This window comes from Balaenoptera acutorostrata, chromosome 6 (assembly GCF_949987535.1).
Source record: "Balaenoptera acutorostrata chromosome 6, mBalAcu1.1, whole genome shotgun sequence".
Lineage (NCBI taxonomy): Eukaryota > Metazoa > Chordata > Mammalia > Artiodactyla > Balaenopteridae > Balaenoptera > Balaenoptera acutorostrata.
The window spans coordinates 40001323-40021898 of record NC_080069.1 but is presented as its reverse complement, the minus strand read 5'-3'; the positions used below and the strand labels follow the sequence as shown (position 1 = coordinate 40021898).

At 45.9% G+C, this 20576-nt stretch overlaps 1 protein-coding gene across 2 annotated transcripts in view; it reads right to left on the bottom strand.

Annotated features, from left to right (window-relative positions):
- The window catches only part of GOLM1 (golgi membrane protein 1), a 64210-nt gene that overhangs the window by 19935 nt on the left and 23699 nt on the right, over positions 1 to 20576 (bottom strand). For both annotated transcript variants that reach the window (XM_057549300.1, XM_057549301.1), the window contains exons 4-6: positions 10959 to 11013; positions 7966 to 8068; positions 1284 to 1413 (exon numbers count right to left, since the gene is read on the bottom strand). In XM_057549300.1, the coding sequence (XP_057405283.1) occupies positions 1284 to 1413; positions 7966 to 8068; positions 10959 to 11013 (288 nt within the window). The remainder of the gene's footprint in view (positions 1 to 1283; positions 1414 to 7965; positions 8069 to 10958; positions 11014 to 20576) is intronic.

The following is a 20576-nucleotide window of genomic DNA, read 5'->3' as shown; positions in this document are numbered from 1 at the left end:
CTTACAACTAAATAATAAAAATAACTCAATTTCAAAATGGACAAAGGATACAAATAGACATTTCTCTGAAGAGGATATACCAACAGCCAATACAGCATATGAAAAGATGCTCAAAATCATCAGTTATTAGGGAAATGCAAATCAAAACCACAATGAGATACCACTGCACACCTACTAGGATGGTTATAGTGAAAAAGACAGATAATAACAAGAGTTGGCAAGGATGTAGAGAAACTGGTACCCTCATAAACTGCTGGTAGGAATGTAAAAGAGTATGATCACTTTCAGAAACAGTATGGCAGTTTCTCAATACATTAAGGACAGTTGAGTTACCATACGACCCAGCAATGCTACTCCTAGGTATACAGTATACCTAAGAGAAATGAAAGCTTACGTTCACACAAAAATGTGTGTGCATGAATATTCACAGCAGCATTATTCACAGTAGCCAAGAAGTGGAAATAACCCAAATGCCCATCAACTGACAAATGAATAAACAAAATGTGGTATAGTCATACAATGGAATATTATTCAGCCATAAAAAGGAAGTACTCATATATGCTACAACATGGATGAAAGCATTATGCTATGTGAAAACCAGTATGATCCCATTGATAGGAAATATCCAGATAAGGCAAATCTGCAGAGAAAATAGATCAGCGGTTGTCTCAGGCTCCAGAGACTGGGGGTAAAAGGGGAGTGAGCTAATGGGTATGGGATTTCTTTTGGGGTAATGAAAATGTTCTAAAATCGACTGTGATGATGACTGCACAACTTTGTGAATATACTAAAACCGACTGAATTATAAATATTATATAGGTGAACTATATGGTACATGAATTATATCTCAATAAAAGTGCTGCATTTAAAACAAACCAAGATCCCCAGAAGGCTGTGAGCAGCATTTTCATGGGCTGTGCTTTCACAAGAGGCAGCCTGATAGCACGGGCTCTGATCAGCTCCATCACTGACCGGGTACTGTGACATTGGGACAGTTCCTAACCGCCTCCATGGGCCTCAGAGCCCTCCAAACAAGAAAACAACAACAACAACTCTCTCCCAGGGTGGCTGTGAGCTTTAAATGAAGCAATTGCCTTATGGCCCGGAGCACAGGGACCAGGTCTGGAGGCCAGCATGCTCGGCCAGAGACCCTGCATCCCGGGACCAGGCTGTTGTGTGTCAGGGAACTAGAGCAAGTCACAGAGCAGATGAAGGAAGAAGATGCCTGAAGAGAGGGTAGGAAGACCTCTGGGAGATCCTCGGCAGAAAAAAGCCAGGATTACCTGCTGGCTTTGGTCCTTTTGTTCACTCAGGTCTCTGGAAGCTACAGCCTCATTTCCCTTTTTGGTGACTTCTTCTATTCGTTCTTCACACTGCTCCTTCACCTCTTTCATCTGACTGATGCACTGGTTCCTGTGAAGGTGAAAGCAAGCAAATGAAAGGACAGCTATTTAGAGATGCGTCTATACAGCAAGTCTGCCCCTGCGGTGACAGTGAAATCCACTTCCCAGTGAGACACAGCTCGTCTCTTTCCTGCTTCCCGCACTTTATCTGAAGAGGACACGGGCAGGGCAACAAATGTGTTTTCAGTTATTAAATGACAAGAAAACTGGAGTTAATTGAAAGTTACAAAAAAATATGTCACATTGTAAAATAAGTGAACTTCACTGGTTAGAAAAAAACAAATTTTTAAAATATAATCTGTGGCATAATAAAAAAAAAAAAAGGTGGTCTTTGTCCCCAACTATTGCACAGAGCTCCTAAAACACTTGGAATTTCCTGAGTAACAGGAGTGTCTTCTGTTATACATAATGGGCCCCTGCAGACCATACCTGAGTTCATGCTAATGAGTTGACTCACTGGGAGGAGCCAACATAGCTTTAGGATGGGGGCTGGTGGCCAGGGGAACCAACCATATGATTAGAGGGTTGGAACTTACAGCCTCATTTCTCAGGAAGCAGGGAGAGACTAGAGACTGAGATCAAACACGTGGCCAATGACTCAGTCGGTCACGCCTATGTAATAAAACCTCAGATAAACACCCTGGACTCTGAGGCTTGGCGAGCTTCCTGTTTGGTGAACATATCTGTGAACCAGAAAGGTGGCACCCCAACGCCAACAGAAGTTCCTGCCTGCCCCCTACCTCCACCCCAGACCTTGCCTTATGAGTCTCTACCATTTAGCTATTCCTGAGTTGTATCCTTTATAATAAAACTGCAATTGTAAGTTTACAACTTTCCTGAGTTCTAGAGAATTATTGCTCCTGAGGGGGTTGGGGAAGGCCTGAATTTGTAGCTACCCAAGCAAAAAGAACAGGTGGCCTGGGGCCACCGAGAACTTATGATTAGCGTCCAAAGTAGGGGCAGTCTTGTGGGACTGAGCCCCGTAACATGTGGGGTTTGTGCTACCTCTGGGTAGTGCCCAGTCTGAATTGGACTTCTACTCCGGGAAGATGGGATAGATGTATTTTTCACTATTCCTCCACTAAGCACAACTAGAACTCTGGACATTACATTTAAAACAAACAGGGACTTCCCTGGCGGTCCAGTGGTTAAGACTCCGCACTTCCAACGCAAGGGGTGCAGGATCAGTCCCTGGTCCGGGATCTAAGATCCCACATGCCGTACGGTGCAGCCAAAAAAAAAAAAAGAAAGAGGAAGTAGGGTGGGGTAGGTGACTAACATTGTCTGCCATGAGAATTAAACATTTAAAACAATAAATAAATAAAACAAACATAAGAAGACTCTGAAAGATGGAGAGACGAAGGCAGACTGGCTAGGGACCTTAGGATCTAGAACAACACAGTGGTGTCATTGGAGATTACATGGGAAGCCTGCATTTCCATCCCCATCTGACACTAATGAGGTCCCCCTCCTTCTCCCCAGGTGGTGGCGTCAGAGGACGTCAATGAAAAGCCAGGGCTTTCACCACCACTGCCCAGAGGTTTCAATCAAAGATCATTCATCATATGAAGAACCAGGAAGATCTTAAATTGAACAGAAAGAGACAGCCAATAGATACCAAATCAACATGACAGAGAAGTTAAAATGATCTGACAAAGACTTTAAAGCAGCCACCAGAAAAATGTTTCAATGCGTAATTAAAACATGCTTGACAGAAATGAAAAACTAAATAGTCTCAGCAAAGAAACAGCAAGTCTTAGCAAAGAAAGGGAAGATATAAAGAAGAACCAAATGGAAATTTAATGCAATAACCAAAATTTTTAAACTCAGAGAAGGAAAGAATCAATGAACTGGAAGACAGAACAATAGACATTACCCAACCTAAACACAGAGAGAAAATAGACTGGGGAAAGAGAAAGGACACAGCTTCATGGACCTGTGTGACTATTACAAAAGACCTAACATTCACGTCATCAGAATCTGTGAAAGAGAAGATTTTCCTAGCAAGGTCCACATAACTAGTCACTTTCACGCCCCTCCTCAAGATACTACTCTTACTCACTCCCCTCCATGACCATATGATACTATCTGCCTTGCCCAGATCACTCTGGGCTCCCCAGGTTCTCTTTTCCTACCATCTCCTCATCTCCTTTCTCTACTCCTTATTGTTTAGGACTCAATTCTAAATGGCCTTTCCTAAGAAGTCTTTTTTGGGGGTAATAGATGAGCATTGATGAAAATGATCTAGTTTAAGAAACAACAATATTTAAAGGCATTTTCAAAAAGTATGTACATTAGCATCAGGTTTGGCTAGGTGAAACAAAAAGGCCAAAAAATAGCAGTTTATTTTTTCCTCACATAAAAGAAATCCAGGGTTAGTATGGCAGCTCTGAGTCATCAAAAATTCAGGCTTCTCTTGCTGTTTCAATATCCTAACACTGGTTTCTATCCCCATGATTACCTCATGATCCAGGATAGCTGCGAGTGGTCCAGCCATCTTGTGTGAAGCCCAGGCAGCAGGAAGGAGGGAGGAGAAAAGGTAAAGGAAAGGGATGTGCAGTGGACTGTCCTGATTCTCAGAAGCCGTCCTGTAAGTCCCACCCCACGATTTCCTTTCCCCACTGGCCAGAACTTAGTCACTTGGCCATACCTAACTGCAAGGAATTTGCCCAGTGTTTTTGCTGGGCAAAAAGATGAATGGATTTGGATAAGCACTGACCGGTCCTGCCACAGGCAGTTTCAAAATTTTTTGAGTCACAGTGACTTCCCTGGTGGTCCAGTGGTAAAGAATCCATCTTCCAATGCAGGGGACACAGGTTCGATCCCTGGTCAGGGAACTAAGATCCCACATGCCATAGGGCAACTAAGCCCACGCATCTCAACAAGAGAGCCCACGTGCTGCAAACTACAGAGCCCACGTGCCCTGGAGCCCGTGCGCCACAACTAGAGAGAGAAAATCCACATGCCACAACTAGAGAGAAGCCTGTGCACCACAACAAAGAGCCCACGCTGCAATGAAAGATCCCACATGCCTCAACGAAGATCCCACATGCTGCAACTAAGAACCAATGCAGCCAAAAAAGTAAAAGAAAATAAATTTTAAAAAATGTTTTGAGTCACAAAACATTGATAAAATAATTGAATAGCGTCCCAGGTTGAGAACATAACCAATTACATACTATTATGTTAATGTAAATGGATTAGAGTTGGGGACAGCAGTACAAATTCATGTTTAGTTTAATTTAGATATAGATGAATACATATAGAAATATTTATCAGTATCTATATATAACACAAGTTAGTATACACACACATATATCTCTTTGCTCTGTCATCTCAGAGAGCCTAGCAGCAATGACACCCTAGTAGCAACAAACACACCTAGTACCCCAGATCTTGGTTTCTAATACCATTCTCCAATAAAAAGAACAAGGGCTCCTTGGAGAAATGGTTGATTGGTTGATTGGGACAGGAAGTACATGAAAATGAGTCTGGAGCATCTTTTGGTGCCAGAGTATAAAAAAGTAATTTTAAAAGTGGCGGGGGGCCAAACCCACAATATCAGGGATATGTCAATTGGATAAAGGAATCAACTGAAAGAGATCCCAATGGCAAAAGCTGGAAAAATGTAAGCAAAAGAAAAAATAAATAAGATAGTATTAGATTATAACCCAAAATATTCATGAATCCGTACTGATATAAATAATTAGACAGACAGATAAGAAGAAGAGTCAAATCTCCTGTACAGGAAAACTCCAAATAATCTGTGTAGACACTCCATCTTTAGGGAAGTGGAGCATAGCTTCCCAATCTTTAAGCGTAGCCTAAGCATAGTGAATTTCTTCCAAAGATTAGAGCATAAAGGGAGAAAAAAACACAGTAACTTTATAGTGAAAAAACCTGATAAACATTACCTCAATCAGGTGTTCAACAGTGATTAAGTCATCCTGATAGCATGTACCCTTGATGTGAAGCCATGAGAATGGCACTTTACCTCTGTGACCTTCCTCTCAAAAATGTGTTGCCCCAGTTTCACCACGAGAAAAACATCTGATAAATCCCAGCTGAAGGACATTCTACAAAATACCTGACCAGTACTCCTCAAAACTAATAAAAAATAATCCAAACCATAAAAAATAAGTAAAGCTTGAGAAACTGTCACAGCCAAGAGGAGCCTAAGGAAACATAATGAAGAGGGCATGCAGGTATGCTTCAGCGGTCCCTCAAATTGAACATGCAACTTCGTGTATATATCCATTTATAAAATTGCTAACAAGGAGTCTACACCTTTCATCGAATTCTCAAAAAGGGGTCTATAATCCAGAGAAAGTTAAGAAAACCTAACTCATTCCAGCTTTCAACATTTTATAAACATTAGATATAGGATGGGAAGCATCCTATATCTGGGACAAGGTTTTGGGCACAACTAGTAAACGAGATGCAGTCAGTCAGCTTTTTCAATTTACCTATCAACTTCCTAAGAGAAAAAGAGTGCATCCTGCATGCATGGCCACCAGGCTTGAGTACTCTGCTCACTGCCTGTCTGAACACTCCTCCACGGGAGCAGAGCTGCCCACCTTGTCACTGGGCCCTGGCCGATTTCCAGCTAGGTCAGAATCTTCTGGGTCAGCATTTATCAAGGGAGGCCATTAACGGCTTCTTGTATTTCAATCAATGGAAGGGAAATATGTGTGTTAAGGTATCTTTCAAGGATGAATAAGAAGACTGGAGCACTTCCCTTTGGTCTGAATGCTTTCCAGTGACTACCAGCCTAACTCAGGGTTTCTCAGCTCGGCACTGTTGGTGCCCTGGGCCAGATAGACACTCTGTTGTGGGAGCAGCCCTGTGCTTTGCAGGATGTAGCAGCATCTCTGTCCTCCAAGGTCTCCTGGTAGCAAAACTGCCACCCACTGAGAGCCACTGGCCTAGCTGAAGAAGGTTCCATATGCATGTTTTCTAATGACATTTCCTTTGCATTGTTTGCACATGTCCTTTGCATATTTATGTATTTGAGGCTTCCTGGTTTTAGTAGTATTTAGTGTTAAAGTGATCAGAAAGATATTATGGTGAGTGGAAGGACATCAGAATCCTTATGAGTGGGTGTGAGGTCACCAACACTGCTGTTGACCAGATGGCTAAAATCCTTTCAGAAGGCAATTTGGCGATTTATACCAACTGACACACTAAACCTACACTCCAGTCTTTTTTAGAAGGAAATAATCCAAAATAATAACTTTTAAAAGTTATATGTATTGATGTCAGGCCAATGTATAATAACCAAAACTTAGAATTAACCTAAATATCCAACTGGGAAATGGTGAATTGAATTTGGTACCTCCACATTATGGAGTATTTAATATTCTGAAACAAAATGGATTTTTATATACACATAATGCAAGAAAGTAAAAAAATGATTAAAAAATTTAATGGCAACTGCAATTATGTAAAAACTCTGTATGAACTTGGGCATGGACCAAATAGAAGTAAGTCAAAGAAAAAAAGAGGGTGGAGTTAGGGCAGCTGGTTGTCTCAGAAGCCCAAAGTTCCTGTGCTTGAGTTATACTGTTTCTATGAAGAAAAAAGGGGAGAAAAATACATAGACTACAACTTTATTCACTACCCTCTAAACTGGTTTTTACTATCTTACTAATGGGTTTAGCCAAACTTTTAAAAAGTTTATTGTTTTGTTTTGACCACAGAAGGACTCTGATATGTAGAGTTTTTGTATGTGACTAAAGTCATCAGCTTAAAACAGATTGTCCTAACCGTATGCTAGAGATCTAATGTACAACATGGTGACTACAGTTAATAATAATGTGTTTTATACTTGCAATTTGCTAAGAGAGTGGATCTCAAGTGTTCTCACCATAGACACAAAAAAAGGTAAAGATGGGAGACTATGGATGGTTAATTAGCTTGATTGGGGGTATCATTTCACAATGTATAGGTATATCAAAACATCATGTTTTTATGCCTTAAATACATGCAATGATTATTGGTCAATCATACCTCAATAAAGCTAAAAAAAATAAAAGTATTCCATTCTCACTGCAAAAATTTGGAAAGACACTTAAAAGTCTCAAGAAAACAAAATGCCCACAATGCCAACACCCAGTGATAAATTATATTAATATTATACCAAACTCCTTTTAGTCTATGAGTTTGACTTAGGTCACTTCTGAGCACTCTTGGAACACATTTTTAAAGGCTTTAGATTATTGATTTAACCAGCACACCTGCGCTTCACAGAGTTCTCAGTTACATAATTTAAGGTATATTGAGTTAAGTCATTTCTTGCTAAGGAGACCTGTGCCCTCTTGTATGAGCAGCCCACTGGCTAACACTTCTCCAGGGCTTTCCGAAGCACTGCTGACACTTAAAAAATAAAATGCATTATGTCTAAAGGACATGACTCCTAGAAAGGACTGAACCTTTTCCTCAGAGACCTATATGCTCTATACCAGAAAAGGCCAGTGGAGATTATGCTGCACCCCGTCCAAGGCCCTCCGCTTAAAACACGTCAGCCCCCCGAGGGGCGCACACTTGATGTGGACACACTTACAGGTCGTAGGAGAACTTCCTCTCCAGGTTGGTCTGGTTCTTCTGAAACTGAAGGACATCCTGCTGCAGCCTGCCGTAATTCTTCTGCAGGGCCTTTAACTGGTCTAAACCGAGAGGAGGACACGAAATCACACAGGGCACCGGCATGGCCATCCTGACAACAGCAGACACACCAAAACCCACCATGGGAACACAATGGGCCGTGGCACCAACAGAATAAGGAGGGGAAAGAGGAAGGGATGAGAGCACGGCCCCTCCCCAGGAACCTCCCCACCCCAGCCCTGGAAGCGGCCCAGAAGATGTGCAATCCTATGGGAACCAGCACCTTGATTCCTTTTCACACATCTCTCCTAAATCTCCTTTTTGACCTGCAACCCTTACAGTGCACCAGGAGGTTCTATCCACCTATTTCCCTCCTAGACATCATAAACCCTGAACTGTCCCACAAGGGCACACATGTCACTGTGTCTCCTGCCCCCAGAAGACGTATCCCTCAATCTGTGAAACACTAATTTCGACATCCAGTCAGATAAGCAGCCACTCCTGCTGAACCCCCTGTTCTCAGCTACCAGGCTACCTGCCAACATCCTGTCATTTGGTCACAGGCCAGTTATTCTCTGAGGCCCCATGTGCACTTAGTCACCTGACCCTCCTATCTGGGAAACAACAGCTTTCTTTGAGGAAATCCATCAGCTGCATCACTGCTGCCCTGATGACTTGGCTCGGAAAAGCTCTGTAGAAAAAAAGCAGCAGCTCACTGACCAAGAGCCAAGCTGGGGGGTAGAAGGAAAAGCTGCCACAAAGGGGACACCAGGACGGGTCGAGGGCAGCAACGAGGGCCTGAAACACAGCCCTGGACAGACACCTGAGTTTCCCCAAGGTCTGTCCTCACAACCCTAGACCTACAAGGCTCTCTGGGGGGCAGGAGGGGGCGGGATCAAATTAAATAAAAGTGAAGGATTCGATGAACTGCTGATACACACAGCAACAGGGATCCATCTCAAAAGCACTTCTTTATATGCCATGCTCGAAAAGACAAAACTACAGGGGTGGACAACTGGTCGCTGGGTGCCCGAGGCTGAGGTGAGGGCAGGTGTGGGTGGGGCTTCCTGGAGTGACGGACACGAGCTGTGTCTTGACTCTGGTATCCAGGGGACGGTGCACGTGTCAAAACACACAGAAAGGTACACTGCAAATGGGTAAACTTTATCGTGTGTAAATTATACTTCAACCGACCTAACTTAAAAAAAAAATTCTATTATCAAACCGAGCATGGGGCGATGGAATACTACTCAGCAATAAAAAGGAATAAATTACGGCAGCCACAACGGAACGGATGAATTTCAAAATAATTATGCTGTGTGAAAGAAGCCAGACGAAAAAGGGTATATGCCGTCTGATTCCATGTATACAAAATTATAAAAATTACTAACTCATCTAGAGGGACGGAAAGCAGATCAGAGGGGCCTGGGGAGGATTACCGAGGGGCACAAAGAAACTTCTTGGGGTGATGGATATGTTCACTGTGTTGATTTTGTGGTGGTTTCTTCAACTGTACGTTTACGTCAAAACTTATGTCACACTGTGCAATTTAAATATGTGTAGTTTACTGTATGTCAATTACACCTGATTAAAGCTGTTTAAAAATACTAAGTACAGCAAAGGCTGCAGGCTGTTGTGCCCTACTTAAGGACTGACCAGCAGATCATCAGCTCTGAGAAGCCCCCGGCAGTCAAGCAACCCATTTAAACTTAGTGAAACTCTGAGTTTCCCCTATTAATATTCTTAGAAGCTGATCTGGAACTACAATTCTAGACCAGCACTGCCAAATAGAACTATAATATTATAAGCCACACAGGTCACTTAAAATTTACTAGCAACCACACTTTTAAAAAGTAAATAAAACCAGGTGAAATTAATTTTAATAATATATTTCATTTAACCCAACAGATCCAAAATGTTACCATGGCAACATAGAATTAATGTAAAAAATTATGAATGAGACATTTTATATTCTTTTTTTCATACTAAGTCTTTGAAACCTGGTGTGTATTTTACATTTAAAGCACATCTCAATTCAGATGTTAAACAGGAATTGGGAATTCTTGATCTGAATTTAGATTTCATAAAATTTACAGTTAAAAAGGACAGTGGTATACCCAAGTTGTCCCAAAGATACTTAAGTTTCCCAGTAACTGAGTCAAGTATCAGTTTTAAATTTAAATTGCCGAAAATTAAACAAAAATTAAAAATCCAGTTCTTCTGTCCCATGAGCCACATTTCAAATGTTTGCTGGCCACAGGGGGCTTGTGGCTACAATTCTGGACAGCCCAGTTCTAGACTGACCTTCCCACCTTAGAGGTGGAAACTGAGGCTGAGGGCGCTGATGGAGTTTAACTAGGGGCAAAGGTGAGACTAGGGTCAGGTCAGGGATCAGAGGCCCCAGTGCTCCTTTCACCAGGTTCTAAGGCTGCACTGGACCCTGTGACCCCTCCGGTCACACCTCACAGAGGGGCTTCACCCCATCCCTGCCTCCCCCAGCGGCTTCAGAAGGGCCCAGAGAAAAACCCTGGCTGCCAAACTGAATAAGAGTAGCTAGGAAATGGAATTAAACTAGGCTGGATAATTTTTATATAAATTTCATGAAGGAAATCTGATTTCAGGGTGACCTAATGAAAAGAGAGCATACATATACCATATATATATATATATATATATATATATATATATATATATGTAAAACAGATTACACATATGTCTTAATGTATCACAAAATGAGAATCTGAATTCTCTGCATAACAGCTTGCCATGTATTCAGTAAACTTATACAAGGAAAAGCTCTTTAAGGAAACATAGTTAGGCAAAAAGAGTAAAGATTACCCAATTACTTGTAATACCACCCATCATTAGAGTTCACTAAGAGACCCTAGAAAAGGACAGAGGAAAGGTGGGTTTTTCCTAACAGGCCTGATGTCTGGGGGGAGTGGAACTCACCTTGCAAGGTTCTGATGAGCCTCTCGCTTGTGGTGATGTTATTCACTAAAACTGCCTGCAAGGAAGATAATCACATCATGAGACACTGGCAGCCTGACAACTCAGAAGCGCCCTGACAAGATGCGCCTGAGGGAGAAAAGGTGGGGAGCAGCCCCCCTCCCACCCCGGGCTGTGAGCCCTCTGCGGCCTGGGGAGGGGCAGCACCATGTCCCAGCACCAGCCTGCAACCCGAGCAAGGGGCGGGCGGCTCCCCGGGTCCTGTTTCAGCTCCGTGCCGGCTGAAGCAGCAACTCCGGCCTTTCTCTGGGGGAGCCCAGGTACAGTCCTGTCTCAGTCAGAAGCCAAACTGAATTCCATCCTGGCTGATGGGGAAAAGAAACGGGGGCTCAGCGACCGCTCCGCCTGCGAAGCTTCCTGATCCATTTTAACTTCTGACGTCCTTCCTTCTCTCCAGACCCTGCGAGCTCAAAGGATGGAGAGGTCACCCCCAGTTAGTTACACAAAGCTGGGAATGCTGACAACCGAGGAGGAAGAAGCAACACAGGCCTCGGGATAACAGTGAAAAACAGTAAAAAGTAAGAAGAGTGTGGGGTTAGGTGTTAACCAGCAGCCGGTGGGCACGGAGTCACCACCTGGGGCCAGGTGCCGCTCTGGGCGCCCCGCATCCATGGCCCCATGACTCTTCACACCAGCTGTGTGAGGGGGCACAACATGCTCCCACTGTAGGCGACAGGAAACTGAGGCACAGCTAGCTTTAGAGACTCACGGTCACGTGGCCTTCTCAAGAGCAAACAGGCAGAGCCCAAGCCCGAGCCCGGCAGGCCTGCCCCAGACACGCAACTCTTCCTTACTGCGTACTTGCCAAAGCGGGATGTGAACCCCAGCAGGACAACGATCCTGTGACCGTACCCGGTGCAACAGCAAACACGCACCTGAAGAAGAGGGGACCAGAACATTAAATACCAGCACGCGTCACACAGGTAAGTGATGTTCTCTGGACACACACACAGAGGTGCGTACTGGGCCATAACATGGAAGTTTCTTACTGTGTCATAATCAACAAGGTTTTGTCAACCTGCTGGCCGTAACTTGGGGACAGGCTGCTGTCTCATTCCTGGGTAAAGGAGGACAATGACAGCCACGCCGCCTCACCCTTCTGTGCCTCTGTTTCCTCTCGGACCTCTCCGTCCGGCCCTCACTCTTTGTCCTGAATGGAGCTTTCTGGAGGAAGGCGTTTCTAGGGGTGCGTGCCTAGCAGTGAAATCTGGCCAAATGATTCTGGTGTTTATTTCAGGAAGTCTGAGCATGGGGAACACTTCCTGGCACAACAGGAAAGAAGTCACAGTGATACTATCTGTACAGTTAATCTCTCAGGGAGAGATCAAGAAGAGTGTTTATGGATATTCTGCGTGGGCCAGCGGGGAATCAGATTCACACAGCTCACAGGTCCTGCCACTCTCAGAAAAGGTTTGCACACATTCAGTTAAAAAGGCGAAAGATCGCCCTAAGACACAGCGGTCCCACTCTGGGGTATATATTCAAAAGAACACAAAGCAGGATCTTGAAGAGATATCTGCACCCATGTTCACAGCAGCACTATTCACACTAGTCAAGAATCGAAGCAACCCAGGTGTCCCTCAACGGATGAATGGATAAAGAAAATGTGGCATACACATACAATGGAATAGAACACGGCCTTTAAAAAGAAAGAATGTCACATGCTGCAACACTGGTGAACCTCGAGGACATCATGCTAAGCCAGTCACAGATGGGCAAGTACTGTATGATTCTACTCACAGGCAGTGTCTAAAGCAGATGGAATCATGAAAACATGAAGTAGAAAGGTGGCTGCCGAGGGTGGGGGAGGGGAGGAGGGGGAGGGGTAGGTCGAGGGGACGGACTAGGGTTTAATGGTCGCAGAGTCTCAGTGTTGCAAGACGAAAAAGTTCCAGACATGTGCAGCACAACAATATGAATATATTTAACATAATTGAATTGTACACTTCAATTTCCATCTTGCATGGGTATCAAAACCACCTTCCCTCTGAACAACAGCGCTGAAACAGAACAGAAAAAGAAAAGGAGCACTTAGATGATTACATGCTGATAATCTCGAAAGCCGATCTCTCCTGGGCAAATCATTTCTACAACAATTATGACAATCTTACTTGCCCCTTCTCCGCTCATGCCCCTCAGCCCCACCGAAAAAAATCCTTATTAGAGTATGCAACTGCCTGAGGGCTTAGGAATTGCTGCAATTTGAAACATCTGTAGATATTTGTCTCCCATGTGACTTTATTCTTCCAAACAAAATACATTTTAGTTATCTTCCCCCACCTACTTACAGACGCATGGAAAAATACAGTCTCCACGTAAGTAAATGAGAAAAGAACCATAAAATGCCAGCAAGATCTTTATATATGCAGCTTTATATTTACTGAAAATCTTGAATCATTTTCAGGAAAACTAGGAAAACGCTTCTAGCTTTTTTGGGGGGTTCAATATAAAGGAAAAAAACACCTGCATTAAACAAAATTATTTTTAAATGAATTACATATTGTACTCTAAACAACCCAGCTGACTTTCGCATTTTGGTGCAGAGTGACTTTGGGGGGAGCTGTACTTCCTGGTGTGTGTGACCCGTCCCCTGGGACGTCTCAGCAGCAGACAAGGAAGTACCACCAGAGTTTAAGTGGACACTAAGCTCAGAAGACCTCGGAATGAATCACCCACAAACAAATGTATTATAACCATTCTATTCCAGGCAGGAAACAAGTACATTTTATCAAACTATTTCTCCATTAGATTCCTAAGAAAATAACCTCAACATGTCATAGTAAATTTCCAAAGCAATAAATCTACAATAGATTATCATGTTCTGAAAAGCTCAGTAAGACACAAGTGACTAAAGTTGTTAAAATGCTAACTTTTGAAAAGCTCACTGGAAGTGTGAGGCTCATCACGTTATAAAAAAGAGAAGGTGACCTTTATTGCTGTGTTTATTTGGCTCATTAAAATAACCAACCTGCTTTGAAGATGTGGGTCCGTCTTAAGCCTTGCTAAAGATGACCCTCAAACAATCTAGCCCTTGTCAACCCACCGGCAATCAGGTGCCTGGATAACTTCTTTGTAATGACATTCCTGTTAATGCTCTGGGAGATGAACCTCAAAAAGAAGAATTTAACCTTCGTGACCGGTGAATGACATTAAGAATGAAGGGAAGAATATGAAGTATTCATGAGGGTTTTCTCTTTACCCCTCACCAATTTCAAAATCTCCCAAAGCAATGCTACCCAACAGAAACATAATGTCAGTCAGATATGGGAGTTTCAAATTCTCTAGTAGTTACATTACATTAAGTAAAAAAGAAACAGGTTAGGCAAAGGGTTTGAATAGACATTTCCCCAAAGAAGATACACAAATGGCCAAAAGTACATGAAAGATGCTCAGCGTCATTAGAGAAATGCAAATCAAAATGAGAAGGTGCCACTTCACAACACCAGGATGGCTACAAGAAAAACAAACAAACAAACAAAAGGAAAATAACAAGTACTGCAAGGATGTGGAGAAACTGGAACGCTCAGACCCAGCTGGTGAGAATGTAAAATGGTGCGGTCGCCGTGGAAAACAATTTGCCAGCTCCTCAAAAAGCTGAACGGTTATCATATGACCCAGTAATTCTGCCGCTAGGTATATCCCCAAGGGAACACATGTCTACACAAAAACTGTCCACAAATGTTCACAGCAGAATTATTCAGAACAGCCAAAAAAGTGGCAACAACCCAAATGTCCATCAAGTGATGACTGGATAAACAAGAAGTGGTCTATCCATATAATGGAATATTATTCAGGCATAAAAAGAAATGAAGTATTGACACACTAAAACACGGTATACACCCGTAACAGGCACACCTATACAGAAAAAATAAATTAGCGGTCACTGGGGGCTGGGGGGAGGGCAAAGCGAGGAGCGACTGCTCCATGGGTACACGTTTCTTCTTAGAGGATGAAAATGTCCTGGAATTAGATAGTGGTGAGGGCTGCACAACACTGTGAATATACTAAAAACCACTGACTTGTACGCTTTAAAATGATTAAAGTGGTGACTTTTATGTTGTGTGAATTCATCCCAATTAAATTAGATGAAATTAAATATTAATATTTTATTTAATCTAAATACCTCCCAATTATCATTTCAAGATGTAATCAACATAACAGTATTAATGAGATACTTTCCTTTTTTTTTTTTTTCCCCACACCAAGCCTTTGAAGTCTAGCACATTTTACACTTACAGCACATCTCAACTGGGACATTTCAGAGCTCAGCAGCCACCTGCTAGAGAGAGAGCATAGCCCCTGAGCAATAAGAAGAGAGGGCAGGAGAGTACCAGTTAGTTATTATTTATTTACGACACCCCGATAGGATTACACACTCACACTGGCACCGATTCACAGCAACAACAGACAAGTTGTCATCCAAACGCTTCATACCCACGGTGCCTGTGGGCCAAACGCTGGCCCACTGAACATACGTGGTTTCTCAGAGAAACCACAGCACAAACGGTGAGGCAACACGTCCAGTCCACAAAACCCTACAGCTGACATAAGTCACTGCTGTAATTTAAAATATCACATGCAGAAATGCGAACACTGGCGGAATATTTGATATTAAGAAATTATTTGGAGTTTGGGGGTAGTGCAGTTATGACAAAGGATGATCCCACCTTTTAGAGATACGTACTGAAATATGAATGATCGAAACGGCATGAATTATAATCACTGAGGCTTGATGTTGGACACTGGGAATCCATTAGATCATTCTGTCTATTTTTTCATGTTTAAACTTTTCTACAGTTAGTCTACACACACAGACACACTAATCTTGTGACACTGCCAATAATTAAAACAGAAAAAGCAAAGTTAAAAACAAATCCTTTTTTAAATCTTAACTACAAGGCTGATTTTAGTGGGAAAAAAAGGTGAGTTAGATGATAGTGAGGTTAACTTTTTTTTTTTTTGGCCGTGCCACACAGCTTGCAAGATCTTACCTAGTCCCCTGACCAGGGATCAAACCCAGGCCATGGCAGTGAAAGCACTGAGTCCTAACCACTGGACCACCAGGGAATCCCCAAACTTTTGTTTTCTGAAGGGAATTTTGGGAGGCTCAAGACCTTTTAGAGGCGCGGATCCTTCCCACGTGTTACTTCTCACTTACACAGTTGGCCCTCTGTATCCACGGATTTCACACCCGCCGTCGGTTGAAGCCACAGACACAAGGGCGGGCTGCACTCCACCAGTCATACGCGGGGCCTGAGCATCACGGAGGCTGGCAACCACAGGGTGTCCAGGAACCGATCTCCCGAGGCTACCCAGGGACGACTCCAATTTCACTCCCCAAACTGAGCAGTTGTCTTATCACAGTATATACAGCTCCGTCAACAATTTATCAGCTATAAGGGCTTTTGAGGCTCATTAAGGGATAAAAGGGAGGAGCAAGAAAGAGAGAAATAAATAGAGAGATTGAGAGCATCAGAAAAAAGATGGGGGAGAGTGGTGATTTTCTTGAAGAAAATAAAAAGACTTGAAAGGAGACGGAAGGTTCTGTGGATTCTGATTCCAGGTCTGCTCAAGCTGCCCACCGTGCAGATGAGAACGAGGCCGACAGGGAGGTAGCCTTGGACCAAGACTGGTTCACACCCATGCCCAGCTCCCCAGGAAGGGGCACAATGGTTAAAGGAGGGAGGACAGATGGAGGGAGAGGGGAGGAAGGGAGGGTAGGGAATGGAAGATGAAGGGAGGGAAGGAGGCAGAGGAGAAAGGGGAAGAGGAGAGGAGGGGAGTGGGAGGGGAGAAGAGGGGAGGGGAGGGGGAGGGGAGGAGGAGGGGAGGGGAGGGGGAGGGGAGGGGAGGGGAGGGGGAGGGGAGGGGGAGGGGAGAAGAGGGGAGGGGAGGGGGAGGGGAGGGGAAGGGGAGGAGGAGGGGAGAGGAGAGGAGGGGAGGAGGGGAGGGGAGGGGGGAGGAGGAGGGGAGAGGAGGGGAGGAGGAGGGGAGGGGAGGGGAGAGGAGGGGAGAGGAGGGGAGAGGAGGGGAGGAGAGGGGAGAGGAGGGGAGAGGAGGGGAGAGGAGGGGAGGGGAGGGGAGGGGAGGGGAGGGGAGGGGAGGGGGAGGGGAGGGGGAGGAGGAGGGGAGAGGAGGGGAGGGGAGGAGGAGGGGAGGGGAGGGGAGGGGTAGAGGAGGGGAGGGGAGGGGGAGAGGAGGGGAGGGGAGTGGGGGGGGAGTAGAGGGGAGGGGAGTGGGGGGGTTGGAGGGGAGGGGAGGGGGAGAGCCCAGCCCAGCCTCTAGCCCACCGTGACCTGCGTCACAGAGAACTGCCAGGAGGACCCAAACAGGGCAGGCAGTAGGAACCCCAGATGCTTCTTTGCTGCCTCTCTAGCAGCTGGCTCTCAGGCAGAACGGCCTCCTTCTCAGCACGCAGACCCTGATGGTCTGTCATCAGCTGCCAGGGGACGTGGGGCCCTTCCCCTGGAGCAGCCCACTTGGGGTGCCCCTCCTCGGCACCACGCCCCAGCCCTCACCAGGACAGGCACAGCTGGAAAGCTGCCCACACAGGGGCTGGAGCTGGAAAATCTTCATCCCTGCTTTCGGAGGAAGAAAAGCACTGATGGCAGCACGTACAGCCTCAGCAATCCAAACGCTCCCTGGCTGTCCTTCAACCCGCCTGGAAGCGCCCCTTCCGCCAGCAGCGTGGGGTCCAGCCTCCTCCCGACCCACCCACCGCACAGGCCGCAGGAGAAGCTGGGCTGAGCCCCTTCCGTGGGCGCCAGTTTTCCTGTTCCCAAATGGGAATCCCAACAACTCGCCCTCCCCTGTGGGAGAGGCCACAGTTTGGGAAGTTCTGACTTTCCACAAACAGGGTGTACACAGACACTTGGGGACTAAGGAGAAAACTCAACTAAGTGTACAGATCCAGGGCTGCAGCCAGCGCTCCTAACACATCCCACACTGTTTTAAACACGAAACCGCAGATCTCACTCATCAACACCACAGGGAAATACATGAAAAGACGGCTAGGTCAAATTCCCTTTTTGTATTTCACGTCAAACGCCTGTCCCGCAGTGCTGGGTTAGAAGAAGAGAGGGTTGGGGAACTGGGAGGAGGGGAGAACAAGACAAAGCCACCCGGGGGCGCCCCTCGCTCCCGAGGAGCAAGATGGTGACGGAAAGGCTCTTTCCTGTAGGAAGAAGCCGAGCGGAGAGCGAGCACCTTTGCAGGGCTTGTTTCCCTTCCTGTGGACACAGGAGAGCAGAGCACAGAAAACACACGCCCGCCTGCTCAACCCAGACGGTCAGGGGCAATTCACAGACGGGAAGGCAAGATACCGCCCTCCCCGTGGAGTTAACCCAGGACGTACTGTGACATCTAATTGGGTCTTGAATCAAGTAAGCTTCTCCCTTAGCTTCTCCTGACGTCCAGCATCAACCACAACAGACCCCAGGTGCGTTTCCTGCAAAGCAGGGACGGCGCAGAAAATGTGTTTTGCTGTTTCTCCTAACAAACACTCTTTTTTCTTTTTAATGTTCGGGGTAAATTACTTGAGTTTAATCACAAAGCTGTTTTTGAAGGCTACATTCAAGCAGCAAACTAGAGTATTTACAACCTGAAAAGACTGAGAGTCTTCTGAAACACTTTTTCTCGGAAACAGATTTTTGGTGGATTGCTTTCACCTGCTTCCCCTTTCTGCCTCTATACAGACCTGTCCCTCACCTCAACCCATCCCACCTGCCACCCAGGCCTTTCCACTCTTCCTCCTGGCCGTCTCTCAAATATGCTCACTTTACAGAATTCATTCCACTCCTACCTCAATTCAGCTCAGCAACATGTTTGATTCAGATATTTCAAGAGCTGCCTGAGTGGTCTGCCTCCTCTCTGCCCTGCTCCCTACCCTAAGCACGCTCCCCAGGGGCCCGGGCCTGCCTTTTAAGCCGCCAGATCTGATCTGACAGCCTTCATCTACAGCTTGAACCCTGTGATGGTTCCCCTGTCCTCGAACTCAAGTCCAAACCCCCTAGTGACTTAAAAAAGACCCTCTTCTTAGGACCCCTGCACCCCTCTCTACTCTGCGTCCAACCCCACTCTCTCTACGCCCAGCCACCAGGTGCTGTCCCCGCACCCCGGGAGGGACACATTCACCTGTCACTTCCAGGTGACACGTGAGACGGCTCTCCTCACACGGCGACTCACACAGCGTGCAGACACCCCGCTCCACCTGCCTGGTGGAAGATGCACTAGGCGTCTGAGGCACGCAGCTCTTACTTACTGTGCCCTCCTGAATGGCAAAGGCTAATGCACGTTCTTCAGATTCCTTCCCAGCAGGATTTATAGATTCAGATCAGAGGTGTTCACTTGCGACTGGAACGCTGAACAGGGTGAGGGGGCTGGAGGTGCGGAATGCAGCAAGGCACGGGGACCCTGGCTCTGAGCTACAGGTGCAGCAGCCGCCTCCCGTCCAGCTCTAGGTCGGGCACAGGGAGCGCGCCTTCGGGGCCAGTCCTGCCTGGTGCCCCAGGAGCCGTCCCTGGCCCGGGGCTGCTCCTCCAGACCCTCCCACCTTTCTATAGTCACCTGCTTCCCTGTACTAACTCCTTTCTGCTTAAAAATCGACCCCGATAGACCTATTAACTCGTCTTTCTGCTGCATTCGACGGGAAGTGCACAGACAAAGGGCCCGGCCTGGTCCACCACAGGGTTCAAGGCCAGCACCTGGCAGAATAAATACTGAACAGATGGATAGAAATGGACATGGAGAATTTACGGCAATAAAAACAGAAAAGCTATTTTAGAACCCTTGATTCTTCAGTCAACCACAGTGGTAAAAGGTGATAAAAATCAAAAAAACTACTTTTATCTGCACAAGCCCACTCTGATTCCCTAAGAAAACCCACTGTCTGGAAGAAAATCATTACTGTTCCCAGCTACGGAAGAAAGGCTGGCCCAGAAAGAAGAAACTGGAACACTCAGAACTGTGTCCTGCTGTTTGAAAATTCAGGGTGGTGAGGCCAAAGGGATGGAAAGAACCAGCAGCCCAGGCCCAGCCCTGCCCCCGCCGGCCACTCTGCAGGTCCCCGAGCCGGGTTACCTCTTAGGGGGTCAGTCCTCGCTTCCATCTCAGAGGTGACAGTGCCTGTCTCCCAGGCTGGCACGTTGAGAAATGACATGTGTTCACATGTGTGAAAGCATTTGGGGAACTCTAAAGCAGGACAAATGGCCAGACTTCTTAATGCTCGTCGTTTCCTTTTCAAGAGGCAGAATCTTACAGAGGAAGTCACTCATAGAAACCAGCGCTGCCGCGACCGAGGGAAGCAGCCCCGGCCCAGGTCCAAACACCGCACAGGAGCCAGGAGGCACACACCTGGGGTTCTCCTGGCCCCAACACCACCCCCCTCACTACCCGTCACTCACAACAGGAAAGCCCCAGAAACGTAGGATATTTTCCCGCCGCTCACCTCAAATAATGCCTTCCAGAGCCCCTTCGTGCCCCACGTCACCGTACAAGAGAGGACAAACCAGCAGCTGATAGGCCACCTCGATGGGGGCGCAGGTCACACAGGTGAGTGACAGC